Source organism: Sylvia atricapilla, chromosome 1 (genome assembly GCF_009819655.1).
Source record: "Sylvia atricapilla isolate bSylAtr1 chromosome 1, bSylAtr1.pri, whole genome shotgun sequence".
In the NCBI taxonomy this organism is placed as follows: Eukaryota; Metazoa; Chordata; class Aves; order Passeriformes; family Sylviidae; genus Sylvia; species Sylvia atricapilla.
In genome coordinates, this window is record NC_089140.1 from 118,313,542 (window position 1) to 118,329,496 (window position 15,955).

A 15,955-nucleotide genomic window follows, 5' to 3' on the forward strand; every position below is an offset into this window, starting at 1 on the left:
AAAATTTTCTGTCTAGGGTGTCCATGGCAGCATTAAGTCACCAAAAGCTGAGGGGGCTGATACTCATAGAGCCGGAAAGGAACAATTTCTGATGGGAGTATTAAGAAATGGAAAACTTTGGCAAGAAGACCCTTTACTGAAGTGCATAAACGTGGGATTAGGCCCCAGAGCCATCAAGTCAGGAACCCATCTATGACTGACCTTTCTTCCCCTTGCAACCACAGACGTGTAGGGAGCATGGAGATCTATGCACATCTGTCTTTCTTAGACATCTGCTTTTGAAATTTTACTTTGAAAAACCCAGGATTCCAGTATTTGTTTATGAAATGAAAAGGTAAAGCACAAAATGTTTTTCTTAATACACCTAGAATCATCTCCTCATTATATATAAGGAGCAAATTTTTATGGTAAATATGTTAAAGTGCACACTTAACCCAATAACGTAAACTTATTTCAAATATTTTTGCAGCACTTCTGTAAACATATCCCAGTAGATTAGACTTTAATAATTAGCTATCTATTGCAGAGGATTCTCCACACTGGTAAAAGGAAACATAAAATGCTCTCTATCTGAGTAGAGGCTTAAGTAAGAGCTAAATTAAATCTTTGTGTTAATATTATTCATAGAAAGGCAGATGGGAGCAGAAAATGTTGCAATGAAGAATATGGAATGAGATGAGATCACAGCATCAGTCTGTCCTTTGTAGATCTGGACAATGATCACAGAGCCAGATTGGATTAGTGAAACCTATTTACCAGAAGTTCAGAGCGGTTGCATGAGGCTGAAAGGCAGTCAGTAGGGAGAGGTGGAAAATGCACCAGATTTACAGCTGCAGCGATGAAAATTTAGAAGTTTTCACCACTGTGATTTCTTCCAAATGTGAGTACATCAAAATCTAACAACAGCTACGGTGTTGTCTTTTAGGGGATGGGGTGTTTAGCAGCGGGGAAATGTTTGAAGAGAGCAGCTCATCCGTTCTGCTGTGCTGTGCTCTGCCTGCAGCCCAGCACTGGCTGCTGCTTTCTCCACCTAACCCGTGCAGGTGCTTCAATATTGTGGCTCTGTAAAATCTTTGCTCTGGCAAAATTGGGAGATCTGGAATCGGTGTTGCTGTACCTATGAGGTAACTGCTAAAGTGACAGCTTGCAACTGTGTGGCTTTTCTGTGTAATAGAAAAGAGAATGAAATTCTGTGAGCAGTTAGAAGTGGGTGAAGTGCATGAATGTTGAATTTAAGTCTGCTGGCTCAATAAGTGGAACATTTCCAAAGCCATGCCCTGGAAATGAATGCATGATTAACATTAATTGCTTCTAATGAAGAGTAAGAACCGGACAAAGCCCAGCCTGCATTTGATTGAACAAATTAGTTTAAACTCAATGGCTGCATATTTCAGCAACAAGAAAGCAGGGAAAAGCAGGGAAAACAAATTGTGGGGCCAGATCAGATCTTTGCTTGCAAGCTGCGAGCATGAGCTCTCAGCTGCCTAATTTTGGAATATAAGTGGAAATGACAAAGTGAACCATCACTGTAATTGTATTTGTTGCCCAAAATCTGGGCTGTACATAGAAACATCCTTTGCAAATCCACATACATCATCTGCAAGGATTCGTTCTTCTCTTCCTTCTCCAGCTCTCTGCAGAAATTCGTGTTTGCAGGGGCAGCCTCACAGCCCCACTGTTTGCATTGCTGCCATTGTATTCCCACGCAAGTGGGTCACTTCTGGCTACCTCTGTGATTCACCCTGCTTTCAATGCCTATTCAAGTAATTGCATGTTTGCTGGTGCTTTGACTTCCCTTTCATGCCTTGCCTTTCTTCAGCCCCTGTAAGCCTTATTCCACTCCTTCTGACAGGCAACAGGGGATGAGGGACTGTGAATCATATGTACTCTGAAAATAGGTACATTTATTACTGTTAGGAACATTTATGTGTTGTTGCTTTTGCACTAGGCTGGGTAGCAGCTATAACAGCACAAGAGCACTTGCTTCTGGTAGAAATCTCTAAAAAACTGTATTCCTTACACTGTGTGGTAAAAATATCTAAAATACCAGAGAGATAAGAAGATAATTCCTTGCATCACTAAACTTTTCTGCACTTGAGTGTTTTGCTTATGAGCTTAGTCCTCACACAGTGAAATTCCAGAAGTAAAGGTGATGGAAGCAGCCTCAAAAACAACTTACAGCATAGCCCCAGGTTTTAAAAAAAACAAGCCACCTTCATTGTGTTTGTCTGGCTTTCATTCCACACTCATCATGGTTTAAAATATAAAATGTGTCCTGCAGGAGAAGACAGTAAGGACCCCTGAGGATAGCACACCGTGCAGAACAGACTGTAATCATACTGACAGCTTAGCACAGTCTAGGCAGGCAGATAACTTACTTGTGACGAGTTCAGTGTGGAAGTGCCCTGTGCTGCAATGGGGTGCTCACAGGGACCCTCCCTTTTTCCTGCTCTGTTTTATTACAGCCACAGCACAGGCCAGAATGTCCTAATGTCCTCTCCAGTGGGCTCCTAATGCTCAGTACTTATATCCTCACCGGGGTGTGGAGGGATAGCTGTTAGACACACACACACACGCTGTCTAGGAAGAGTGACTTTGGTCTCCCTGCCAGCTCTGCTTGTAGCAGAGCCCTGGAAAGCCCAGTCACTTGTTATTCCTGCCATCTGAGGAGAGGAGTTTGGCTGCAGTAAGGAGCAGCCTTGGATGACCTCCAGCTTCTTCCACAGCTCCAAAACTCTGCAAACAGTAATATTCAGCAACGATAAGCACTGCAAGTTAAATGTGTGCCAACAAGGTAAAGAAAAGCTCACCTGGGGAGTAGGAGTCACCCATCATCCTGTAACAAACCTTACTAGCTCTTCAAAGCCTTTGGATTATACACGGAGCCTGAATAGGAAACCCCCATTCACGTGCCTTGCCCCCAGGGTCAGCCTTTAGAATTGGAGTTAATTCCCCACATTTGGCAGCTTTCTGCAAGCCTGTTTCTGTCACTGGTGGCTAAATCCTGTAGCTCCGGTAGCCTGAACACAAGGCAGGGTAAGATATGGTGAGAGGGAGAGCTGGGAGTATCACCCTCTTTCAGGCCAGTTTCAAGTCTAACTCAAACAAGAGTTTAAAGAGCCTTCACTTAGTCCACTAAAACCATCACCCAAAACCAATCACTTCAGTCCAGACAAAAGCTTGGCTTATGGCCCTGGCACCCTGTGTGTCTGTTGTCTAGTGGTTCTATGATTTTGGTGTCTTCATGGGTCTATGAAATGAAAGTGAGAAACAGACTTTAGCAAAATGTCCCAAGCAAAAGAACTGAATAAGTAATTTTGAGGATTGAAAAAGAAAAGATTAGGCTTAGTGCAAATGTTGTGTTTTGCAAGTGAAATAATGTCATGAGAGAGTTTGAGCTTATTGATAAAGTCTCTAACCAGATAAAATCGTAATAGTCTCCAAGTTAATGTATGCTCTACTCATTTCCTACTGAAATACTGGGAGGCCAGATCAAAACTGAGAAAGGAGAAGGAGTGTTCCTCAAGGAAGCCTATGGGAGAGGTGCAGAAACTCGGGATAGGCTGTGGCCCTCTGGCCACAGATTTCTGTATTGTACAGCTAGAGGATGGTCTCTGAGATCACATCAAAAGGGGCTTTCTTTTGGATTGTTTCAGCTGGAATCTTCCTGAAACCCTTTACTCTCCCCCTTCTTCCCACCATGCCCCCAGTGAATTCTTAATTCTTACAGAGGACTTTTGCAGGCACGTGTCAGCCTCCACAGCATCCTGACCATGTTCCTGTTCTTCTTTTTGCAGCATGTAGCCCTGCCCGAAGACGAGCCAAAGCTACGCCTCACATCCTAACAAAGAGTGTAAGAAAAATCTCTTTTCCTCTCCCTATTTTTTTTTTTAACATTCTAATTATGCACACCCTCAGAAGAGCTGTGGGAAAATGGGAAGCAGATTTTTCAGGGTAAAGAAGTGCATCCGTGTCTGATGCAGGCAGTGGGGTGGGAAAGGGAAGGGAGAGTTTCTGTAAAGCTGCAGTTTATTTACAGAAGTGCTTTGAAACAAAAAACAAAATATGGTCTTGCCATGCAGAGCCAGTCCAAGTGAACATAGTGGCTCATCAACACTGGCCATCTGAGGGAATCGCAGACTAAATTATTGTCCACAGAGCCTTCACAATAAGTCCAGAGAGACAGGCAGGAATGAAAAGTAAGCAAATCATATCAGGTAATAATAATAATCATGTTAATCAAGTAGCCAATATCCTAGGGAATTTGGGAGAAAAACACCAAACAATAGACTGGTAACTTTGGCAGGGAGGATGTTTATCCCCTGGTCGCAGCAGTGCTTGCCTGCCCTTACCTCTGCCTCAGTGCAGAGGGCACAGAGGAAGCTTTACCCCCTCCTTGCAGACAAGATACCCCCAAAATTAAAATAACTGAACATTTTTCATGCTCTGAGTAAATGTCTTGCAAGTTAATGTCAAGCACTTGCAAGGTGCTTTCACACGCGGGTGTGAGGTTTCTTGTCTTCAGAGAGAGTTTTCTCTCCTTAAGTCCACTTGACCCATTCACAACCCCTTCCACAATCCTTTTAGCTGATTTGCAGGAATGACAGTCTCTTCTGCATTCAAAGCACTTCTTACAAGTTTGAGACCCTTCTGCCAAAGCATTTCTTCTCACCACAGACCTGTCTCTTCTCTAGCACTTTGATAAAGTATATTACTCCGTGGCCTTCCCTTTATCCATGTCCTTTCCTACTTCCCAGATCCACCCTCATTTTCAGAGAGCCTTTTCTTTGTATTCCTGATTCCCTGATCTGCCCACAGAACTGTAGGACCTCCTGCTTACCACCTGTGAACTGGAAAAAAAGCCTTATCACATTCACTCCCACCCTCTCTTTTGGATATTAAAGCAGATCACAAGATCCCGGTACATCACACAACACCTGAAGTGGTCCCCAGGAAGAGTCAGTAACATGTCTCTCATTTTTTGGGTAGAAACTATGCACGTGTCTATTTTCCAAAATTGTGACAGTTTTGGTTTAGTTGGTTTTGTCCCACAGCTCAGGCTGAGATTTCAAATTTACTCCTCATTCCAATAAAAGATGAGTCAGACTGCTGGAGTATTACTCAAAATAATCCATTTTGAGATACCCTACTTTTATTTGTTAAACTTCTGGTATATTTTGTTTACCGTGCAATATAAAAACAGCAAAAATGTCCAAAACAAAAGTGGACTGTTCTGACATTCTGAAACAAAATGCTCAGTTTTGGTTTTTTGGGGATTTTGTTGACAATATCTCTCATAGAACTATTCAGCTGAAAAAATTCGGCTGCCTTACATCAAAATCAAGGGAAATTCTATGGCTATTATCTTGTTCTAAATCTCAGTAGATAGTTGTTTCTACTAAATGGAATCATCCAATATTTAATTTGGATTGGATCAGCTGTTGTGGCAGCACTGCACTCATAAGGGCCTAAGAAAATAAGATAAGAAAGTCCCTGTTTTGTGGCTGTATTTTAAGAGGATTGGGGTTTTTTTTTTTTTTCCTTTGGGGCTTTCCTGACCCCAATTAAGGATGTCCTTTGATTGGCTCTTAGTCATGATGCAGGCAGCATCATATTAGCAGTGGGAACACCAAGCCTGAGGAATCTTCTGCAGCTCCAGCTACAAAAACAAGGATGGCTCTCAAACCAAAGTGGCTGGCACAGTCAACTCTTAGACATTCCCTTCTTCAGTAGAATGCAGCTGTTTACAGCTCATAAGCAAGCACTGAAGTAAATTGCACATACTGGAATAGACGTGCCTGTGAGGAAGCTGTGATTGCCAATTTCTAGACCCACAGAAAAGTCGCAGAATGATTGTTTATTTTTCACTTTTACATCTGCACCTGCAGTCAGAGCTGTAAAAATGCCTCAGCTAACATAAAATCTTCTGCTGTGGTGGTTGCAGTGGATGCACAACTTTAATCCTCAGCAAGGACAAAAATAGCAACCAATGTGGACATCTGCCAGACCTTTTTTTTTTCTTGCAGCAGAAATACTCAAGCAGTGTAGCATTAAGTGATTTAACATTCAAATTACTGACAGTGGGGGGTAACTCCCATCACATACAAGAACTCATCCCAAAAGCATGATAACGACTGTGGAAGGGTAACAGAAAGGAGAAAGCACCATTTTTTTTCAGCTGAGTGTTTCACCAGTATGTATACTTGCAGTTCCTATTTCTCTATTGAGAGTTATTTCCAGTGGTAGTAGATCCTTCCCTTCTCTTCTATGCCCAAAATCCCTTGGGTACAACTGTCTGGACACTAGAAAGACAAAGTAGAAAGATTTTCTACTTTTTGCAAGAAAGCAGAAAATACCCCTGTGCATGTTTGAGCCACCACATTAAAAAATTAGCTCAGCATTATGCCATCAAAAAACCTTAACTACAAATTTGGAATTTTCTCCACTAACAGGCACATTGTTTTTCAGACTCTAACTTTCAAAGTTTTATGCAAAGCCAGATATTTAATTCTCACCTTTTGTGGATGGTTGTTAGTTGGGATTTTAAGTCCAGGATCAGGATGGTTGGAATAGCCTCTCTGTGACCTGTGTCCTCTGTGCCCCTTCCCTCTTAACACAGCTAATTCCAGCAGTGGGTATGCCAGACCTCAGTGCTCTCATGTGCATGGCAAAGTCCATAAAAAGAGAGTTTGCTGAGCTCTAATTTCAGAGTTAGTGTCCTGCAAACAGATTGGGCCAGTCCAAGGACTTACAGGTTCTCAAAACAGTAGGGTTTTTTTAGTAGTTTGCTAATTCTGCATAGTTTGGCTGACTCTGCCATTTGGACAGATTTAAATTGCCTGGTATGTCTAGAAAAGAAAAGTGACTCCCAGTTGATCCTTCTGCCTTACCCTAGGTACCCTAGAGAAATGTCAGCTCCACTTTAGATCAAAACCAAGCTACAGCAGGTTTAGTTTCCTGACCTAGATAAGTCTTTACATATTACAGTAATGGGTGAGGTAGCCAAAGTCGCTGTGAAATCTTGAATTAGGAGATAAGGAACTCCAAAAGCGTGCTACAACCAAATGCTGCAAAGATGTTCACTGAAAATATATTATAGAGATTGCGCTGCTGTCTCCAGCTGTAATGGAAAATGGCACTGTAACTTATTTATACAGATTCTGCTGCTTGAAGGCATTTTGGCATTACTGACATAAGACGTAACAATAAATCTCAGAAACACAGACAATGTGCCTAAATAATTCTTGCTATTAATCAAGATAAAAATCCTCTTATTTTCCCCAAACTGTATTTCATCCTGTGCAACACGTAGGCAGAATGTTGAGTTTCAAGTCCATGGTGGTTTACACTGATCAAATAAGCCACTTTCAGGATTAGAGGTGACTGCAGCCAGCATCTTACCAAAAATGCTCTTTCCATGACAGTGCAAAATAAGTGACTTCAGGTGTCTCAGTAGCAGAGGATTGATGACATTTTATGTCACACACTAGCAAAGACTGAGTGTGACCAAGAGCACTGGACATTTTTCCAGAGATGATGGGAAAAGCTGAGCTTTGTGTCCTTGAAAGCTGCAAGAGCTCAGTTCACACAAGGCAGACTCCAAGGGCTGTCATTAGAGACCCCTGACAGCCACAGTCTCATCACATTAGTCCTGAGGACATGTGTCTCCACTGGAGTCACCGTGGGGAAGGGGGTGATATCCTGGTGAGCAGCTTGGAAGGTTTGTGTGGTCAGGGCGTGTGGATGCAGAGCCTGCAGCCTGCAAGGAGCTGCTGCAGAGGGATGGGGAGGTGCTGGGACTGCTCCAGGGGCAGCAGGGAGGAAGCAAATGCCAACAGCTTAAGTAGCAACAGGAGGCCTCTCAACAAGCAGCATCACCCTCATTCTGAAACATCAGAGCAATGCTGAGGCTCGGCTCTGTTGGCAGCTCCAAATTTGTGGTCAGTAGAGCTGGGAGCCACTTGCAGCCTCCTTTAGCATGTGCTCATCTTCAAGGACACCAGTAGTCCCTTTAACTTTTAACTGAACGCTGGGCATGTCTCTAAGTAGTTTACAGCATATGGAGCATGTTAGGCTGTGTGTCAAAATCTGTAGACGTAGGGGGAAACCCCTGTCCAGCCTTGGATTAGGCTTTGGTTGCCTTACCTGCCTTTTCCAGGAGTAGTTTTGCCTGCTGTTGGGCAGTGTTTGCTCCTCATCCTACTAATCAGTAGTATTTAGGTAATGTAGCCTTGTCCAGACTCCTGAGGGTACATGGAGACAAAAGAATTAAAAGTGGTTAGGTTGGAATTTTTCTTCTTTCCTGTTTTGGAAAACATGGGTTTGCATGTGTTGTTATGCCTGCGTAAAAAATCATATACACAGAATATTGCAGATTAATGGCAAATTGAATTAAAACTTAATTAGAGGAAATGAACAATTTGGTGTGAGGGGACATGCTTGAATAGGGTCTTGTTTTTATCTTGAGTGCATGTTAAAAGGCAGAGCAATAGAAAGAATTAAGGCTTTTTCTATGCCAGTAGTGGGCTGACCAGTTGTTGGTCTCAGTTTTGAGACAAAATAACTATATTTATATCTAAAACATGTAGACAGCAACTACCAGTCATCAGTTAGATGTAACTAACTGCTTTTCTCATGATCTTCCAACATAAGTAAGTCTCATAGGAAATAGTCTGAATAGTTGCCACATGTCTTGTTTCCTTGCTGGTTTGGCTCTTCAGCCTGTTTAGGTGGTTCTCTGTACGACAGCAGCAAGTCTTTAGGGAAGAATAAAAACAACCCAACAAAGTTTGAAACACTCTGTGTCTGCTGTTGGAACTTTGATCTTCTTGAGGAAACTCTTTCCAGACCATCCTGGATAACAGTCCTGATGAATCCACTTCTCTGAGGTGTTCCCCTGTTTTCTCAAACTCATATGAGCTCTGGGCTCCCCGGTTGCTTGTGGCAGTACAGTGAATGCCATGGCCTAGTCGTAATCGATTAGAAAAGAACTTGATTTTGTTCATGCTTGTTTTCAAGGGCTGTTGGAGATGCCAAGGGGGGCTGATGCTCAGAGTTGCAGCTGTCAGTGAGTTTTGTCTGTGTGAGCTAAAGTTTGTGAAAATTAATCTCTAGGAGAGCAATTCCTCTCTGCCTATTATTCTCTGTAGTCATTTGTCGGGTATAATATGTAACTAAGTTCAAAAGACGGGAGAGAGCCTAAGAAGCAGCATTTGTAATTCGCATTGCATAAGTTTGACTGATTGCCCAAGATGTGATGCAACAAGAAAATAAATCTGAGCTCTCTCAGAGGCATACACTATGCCGTAGAGTTTGGAAAGGAGCACATTTCAGTCTCCTGAGGAGAATACAGAAAGGTGCAACCAAGTAGCTGGGTTGCCAGAAAGACCCAGCAGGATTCTCCCGTGCTCCTATACACAGGTGTAACGGGGCTCTTCTCCTCTGCCCCGCAGGTGGTGGCCGTGTCGGAGCGCCGGCCGCGCCAGGGCGAGCTCCTGCATGTGCTCTACGAGGCCAGGGCCGAGCCGGAGGCACGGGGCCAGGGCTGCCTGCAGGGAGCCTGCCCAGCCAAGGGCACTGCCCAGCACGGTAAGTGCACGGTCACAGCCCTGGGGATTCCTCTCCGTGGCTGCAGGACGTTTTTAGACGTCGCAGTCTTCCAGGCTTCGCAGCGAAGAGGGCGCTTTGTTGTGTACCTGGAGGATAATTCCGTGCTTAAAATATCCAGTGGAATTAATGAGATAATGACCGTGGCATTGCTCAATTTATTCAGAGTCATAAACTCACTTTATTCAGAGTCATAAACACTCCCTGACAATATTTTAGAGATGATAAATAGTAAATTACTGAGTTTGCCTGAGTCATCTTATTATATAAGTTCCCTGTTCAGTTGCTTAGAATTAGCCAAAATATAATCATTTGGGATGAATTTTCAGATTCTGGATGTCAGCCACAGACCTGATTTTTTGGCAACCAAAGCTTGTGCAGCATATTTGTGAGAAACCGTGAAGGAAAAACAGAGCTTGCCAATATGAAACCAAGGAGATGGGTAAACATAAACAGAGTGGCTATTCAGCTCCTCCAACACTGGTGTGTTATGTTTGGAAGACTGAAGCTGGAGCAGGGCTGTGCAGTTTCACATGGGATGGCCTTTTAATCAAAAACACGTCTTTTGCTCTCCTTTGAAAAATCACCCAGATGCAGTCAAGTCATATGGCTCTAAAGAAATCCCCACGTGGCGTGTTTTTCCAAGAGAAATTGGGCATTTGGATGTTAAAAGATGCAAAGTCTCTAAAGCAGGCCCGTGAAGGTGCGTGTGCCCCACATCACTGGTCTGCAACCGCTCTGCACATAACCCGACCCATTAAGAACACCAACCAGACAAGAGCAGGGCCTGGGAAACTGGAAAGGAAGAAACTGAGCCTGGGACCAAAGGAAAGGATCTCAAACCCAGATGTGGCTGAAAAAAGAACTGGAGCTTCAGGACTGGAGAGGGGACAGGAGTGGCTGGGACTGGCTGCAGGGTAAAGGATGGCAGAGAGCCAGAAAGGAGGAACTACTGGTCTCTGCTGCTAGGGGAGGTGAGAGGTAAAGGATAACTGATAGGTGCAAACAAGAGGAAAGGTGTAGGAATCTAAAAAAAAGAGCAGAAAAGGGGGAAACAGATCTCCTAGGGGGAGAAAGGGAAATGAGTAGGCAGAACCTGGAAATTAAGTTTAAATTAGAACAAACAAACAAAAAAACCAAACAAAAGAACACAGATGAGGCCATTAGCATGTCTATTGCTACCATCAAAAATCCTGCACAAATAGCAATGCAGGACAGTCCATTCCAGCATGTGAGAAGGTATTTCTGGAAATGGAATTCGCACTGCATCCAGCCACCACTGCCCTGAGGGGAGCAACTACAAACCTGAAGCCATGAGAACTCTCTTTTTCTTAGATATTTTGCTAAAAGTTTGCAAGAACATTTTCTGTATCTATTAAGAGGGACCAGCTAGCTGAAGGCAAGAATCACACAAAGTAAGAGAAAACAAAACCAAATAAAAAGAAAAGAGATGGGTATTCGCTGAAGCACTGATGATCCACTTGCTGAATACTGTCAGTAGCTAATATGCAAGATGAGAGGAGGTAATTGCATTAACTTTGACGTGAGGGATACAGTAAGGTACCTAATGGAATTACTGGAGAGGGGTGGAGCAGGAAGCGGGTTAGGATATTTGTCATAGTCAAATATCGCCCCTAGAAGGAGGAGACAGCTCCAATTGCTGTCACGCTGCAGACAGCACTATAACAGAACCCTGGCTATTTCCATATTTACTGTCATTATTTATACTCCATTGGTCACAGCAGTAGAGAGGTCCACATTCCCACAGCCAAATAGGAGGATTTGGCCTCATGAAAAAATTTGGCATCCCTCACTCATTTATTTCCTTGGCACAATGAGCAGGAATATCAGTGAGCATTTACCCATGGATAAGTTATCAGATGAGCAATTACTTGAAACTGAAGGGTAGACTTCAGATTTGAGGACAGCAGAGAGAGAAATGTTACTAAGCCACAGGAAATCCCTCCCTGTGATGGGGTAGACATAGCACACATCTCTGCCCAGGTTAAAATAACTCTCCAGAGCAATACAGAAAGGATAGCATGATCTCCTAGGCAGGACAAACTTGAAGAGCAGCATTTGGGCTCTTTGTCTTCAGAGATTCACGAGCATTTACAGAGGGGGAAAGGGCTCCCTTAGCTTGGTCTGCTAAGGGCAGCTCATTTGAAATGTCCAGGAGCAAGCTGAGAGACTTTCCAGAATGACTTAAGCAGTTCCAGATTCACTTATTTTGACATCGCAATAGATGATCACTCTGCTCCCACGACTATAATCAAATCTGGTGGGGCTATAACCTGTATCTGGGTTCTGTCCATAACTGGGTTTTACTGTACAGAAGGAGGTTTTTCATACAAGCTGTGCCAATGGGATAATTGCACCTAATTTCATGGTTTTTATGCTTTTGCAGCGGGAATTACCGAACAAGAGTCATCCAAGTCCTATAATCATCTGTTGGATGGAAAATCTTTGGTAAGCAAATAGAGCAAAACCAACTACCAATGGAGCTTAAAGCCTTGTACCTGTCAGCATGTCCCACACTAATAGCATGTCAGTCTGTTGCAACACCTGCAGATTTCCCAGCTTTTGTTAAACCTTGAAAAGTAATTTATGCCAGAGGATCCCTTAGCTGGGAGCAGAGACTGGCATAGGACAGAGAACTGCCCTTCATGAACCAGGAAGAGTGATGGGACAAAACAGGCAGTCTCCTATTCTGGGTGCTCAGCCACTTGCAAGAGCTGGGAGAAATTAGTCCCTTGTCTCTTGGGCAATTTCACATTTTTGGGGAAAAAAAAAAAAATCTTAAGTGGAACAAGCATCAAATAATTTGTTTTCTCTAGAATGCCAACCTGACGCAATAATCTCCAAAATCAGAAACATCAATAAAGAGTTGATGGGAAAATTATCATACAAACCCCCAAAATGTGTTCTCGAATAGACAGAAGAAATATTTTGGTTAAAATTTACTCACCTTTACTAAAATTTACTCACCTTTCCCTTCTTTGTCTTACAATGCCCCCTCCTAATTTTCAAAGTCCCTACATTTAATAAAAACTAACTTTTAACTTTTTCAAAGAGAAAAAATTATTTTTGAATAACATCTGGCCAACCCCAGACTATGCTGTCAAAACTCCATGATTTCAGAGGCTCTTTTGGATGGCTGAAGCATGCTGGTTAGCTGATAGCTGAGCTACACTTAAGAAAAATGACAGTGCAATACTTAAGGATGGTTAAAACTAATGTTATTCAGTGTAACGGATCTTCTTAAACCTACCAATAATTAACATAGTTAATTTTCAAAGGATGCTTGCAAAAGTGATTTCAAACATCTTTAAGTCTTAGGGTAGTTGAAAAACACACCTAAATGTACCCAGTCTCGGATTAATCCTGGGAGAAATAGCCCTAGAAATCTTAAAACCAGTTATGGTAGTGACAATAATATGAACATTTTTTTCAAGATTGCCAGCAAAATCAGTAAGTATGCTTATTGCCTGAAATAATGAGATCACCTCACAATTTTTGACTTTTTTTTTTCTATTTCTGAGCAACTCACACTTTAACTTACCATCTTGGAGGATATGCTATTCTCAGAGACCTGTTTATGGAAAAACATGACTCAGTGCTGGCAGGCAATTTATGATCAAATAAGACAAGGAGGAAGTGGATGGTTAGGCTTTTGTGGGTCCATGGCAGAACTGGAGCATAACCAGGGTCCCCACACCACAGAGCAGCCACAACAAAACAGGGAAACATCTCTGAATGCTCAAGAAGCTGTGATGGCTGAGACATCTGCTTATCAGACATCTGTAAAGGTGGGGAGCTGCAAGAGGCAGGCTGCTCACTCTGCACAAAGCCTCACTGCCTCAGGAAGCTAAACACAAAAACTAGGGAATAAAAAGTTCTGCAAGCATTCCTTCTTTGATGGGGGGTATAACTCTTGCTCATGCTGAGCTTAGTGAGAACATTCACGTGAGCAGCTGGTGATTGTGTGGGTGAGAGTTGGGCAGTCAAATCCTTAACCTGCTTTCTCTCGTTAAGAGATTTACAGCATTTATTGGTTTTCTTAAAACAGCCTCTTTCCTCAGATGAACCAGTGTCCCCACTCATCAGTGGCATTTCCTAATGATGTGCTTTATCCTCCCACAGATTCCTCCATCTCCAGTTGCCCATATCACAGTGAAAGCTGTGGCTGTCACGGGCTCGCCCACACGCAACCGCACTCCTACAGAAGAGTAAGTCCCATCCCACCCTCCAGCCATGCCTCCTGCTCCCCACAAGCAGGGGTAAAGAGAGATTGGTAAAGGTTATGCTGCATTTATCATCAGCCATGGCCATTTGTACAGCTATCTCAGTGCCCATTACAGCTCTACTTCATCACTAGAAAAAAAATCATCATAACTCAAAATGAAAGTTTCCCCCCCCCCCCTAAGAAATCTGTAATATTTGCTCTAAAATGTAATTGGAAAATTCCGTTAATTGAAGGAAAAAAATTGTCTTAAAGTCTAATTAAGGAACAGCTTGACGCTATGGAATGCACTCATCACCAGGCAGCTAACCCAGACGTGGATCTGGATGGGATTTGAGATGCCACCATTGTCACCTGAGGGACAATAACTAGCTCTTTGTCACAGTGTCCTTGCATTCCATACACAGAGATGTAAATTCCCCTCAGCCAGTGGAGCTCATCCCTGCTGCATGGTCCTGGGGCTTTGGTGGAAGGGCCCAGCTCTCTCCCTGGGCAATCCCCACCTCCTTTTTGGGTGGCAATTGCCAGAGAGGATGCATGTAGAGTGGTCCCACTTGCAGCCCACGCCCTTGTGAAGGAGCAAAGGCACGAAGCTGAGAGGTTGGTGGCTGCAGCATCCCAGCGCCCTGACCCACAGAGCCCCTGCTCATTCCAGACTTGCTGATCCCAGGGCTGGGCCAGGCATGGGCACACATTTGCAGCCAGGCAGCTCTTGGTTCTCAGTGGCTGGTTGCCATAAGCAGGGGAGAAGGGCCAGGGAGAAGCACTCTGTGCACACCTTGTGTTTTATTTGTTAGCCACAGGCAGCGCTGGAGGAAGACAACAGAGTATGACCTGGCCCTACCACCAGGAGCAGAAGCTTCCCTACCACTGACAGGAGGCAACCTGTATGGGACACCCAGCCTCCTGAGGAAGATGTGGATGAAGCACAAGAAGAAGTCAGAGTACTTGGGGGCAACAAACAGTGCCTTTGAGGCGGACTGATAAGGCTCAGCATCCCTTGGAAAGGCAGAAGGTCCTTTAGCAGGACAAGGTGCTTTAGGATCAATGAGGAAACAGACACAGCACAGGAAAATTATATCCTTTTTATTACTTGATGCCATTGCCTCAGAACAGTGGGAGAAAGGCTAACAAAGGCAAGAATGGTGAATATGATGCAACTCAATGGCCTTTCCTTGTTGCATTACACTAAAATCCCAAATATCTCACTAGATTTAGGTCTTGACTCAATGCTGAGACTACTGCTGACCCATTCACCATTTTCTATGTCCTGTTTGAATGAGCTCCAACTTGCAACAAAAGAAGCCTATGAAGAGGTTTGTGTATTCCTGCAAGGCAACAGAGTGATTACAGAGTGCCATTAAATCCCAGGGATCTACTTGCTGTGCACCACTGCTTGTCATCTTTCCCCTCTCATATCATGAGATAAAAACCTCATCTTGCGATATGCTTGGCTGAATGACACATTGCTAAACATCTCTTTTCCTTCGGTTTTGATATTTCAAGGCAGGAGTAAAAGATAAAAAAAATTCTTAAACAATGGGCCAGAACAGAGCAAGTTTTTGAACATATGTACAAACTTCGCTATGTGATAAATGATTTGTGTTTGAAGGTGTGCTGCCAGATCAAATTATGAACAACAGGGTAACCTCAAGGGATACTTTCTGCTGTAGAACCTGCTTATGAGTGAAATGGTAGTCAGCAATTTACCCTCTAGCCATGTGGTAAAGGATATTACATTAAGTGCACAAAATACTAGGAGGAAGGAAAGTATGTAAATGGTGTAAATGGTGCAACAAGGTGACTAAGTATAAGATACTTGCATGTAAGGGACCTTTGCTTATGAATAGATGGATTTAATGGCGTTTGCTTTTTGAAAAAAATTCTCTCTCTTTTTTTTTTTTTTTTTTTTTTTCTCTATTTAAAAATTGCTGGTCAGGTCCTCTTCAGTTTTTCTCTCAAAAAAGAATGAAATAGTTTCACAAAAAAAGTTTTCACTGCTGTTGTAAACAATATTATATTAGTCATGAGAAGTATTTGCCTTCTGTGAGTGCTCTCCTAGTTACTATAAAAAACACTGGTTTCCCTAAATACAGAACTTGATAT

The 15,955-nt window shown here is 43.0% G+C and overlaps 1 protein-coding gene across 1 annotated transcript; it reads left to right on the top strand.

The window, feature by feature from the left end:
* Window positions 1-715: 715 nt before the first annotated feature.
* Window positions 716-15,372, top strand: VXN (vexin). Its single transcript, XM_066334095.1, has 6 exons — window positions 716-880; window positions 3,798-3,853; window positions 9,453-9,588; window positions 12,014-12,075; window positions 13,750-13,835; window positions 14,647-15,372. Exons 1-6 carry the CDS (start codon window positions 814-816, stop codon window positions 14,831-14,833), a joined length of 594 nt encoding a protein of 197 aa, XP_066190192.1. The 5' UTR covers window positions 716-813; the 3' UTR covers window positions 14,834-15,372.
* Window positions 15,373-15,955: the final 583 nt, after the last annotated feature.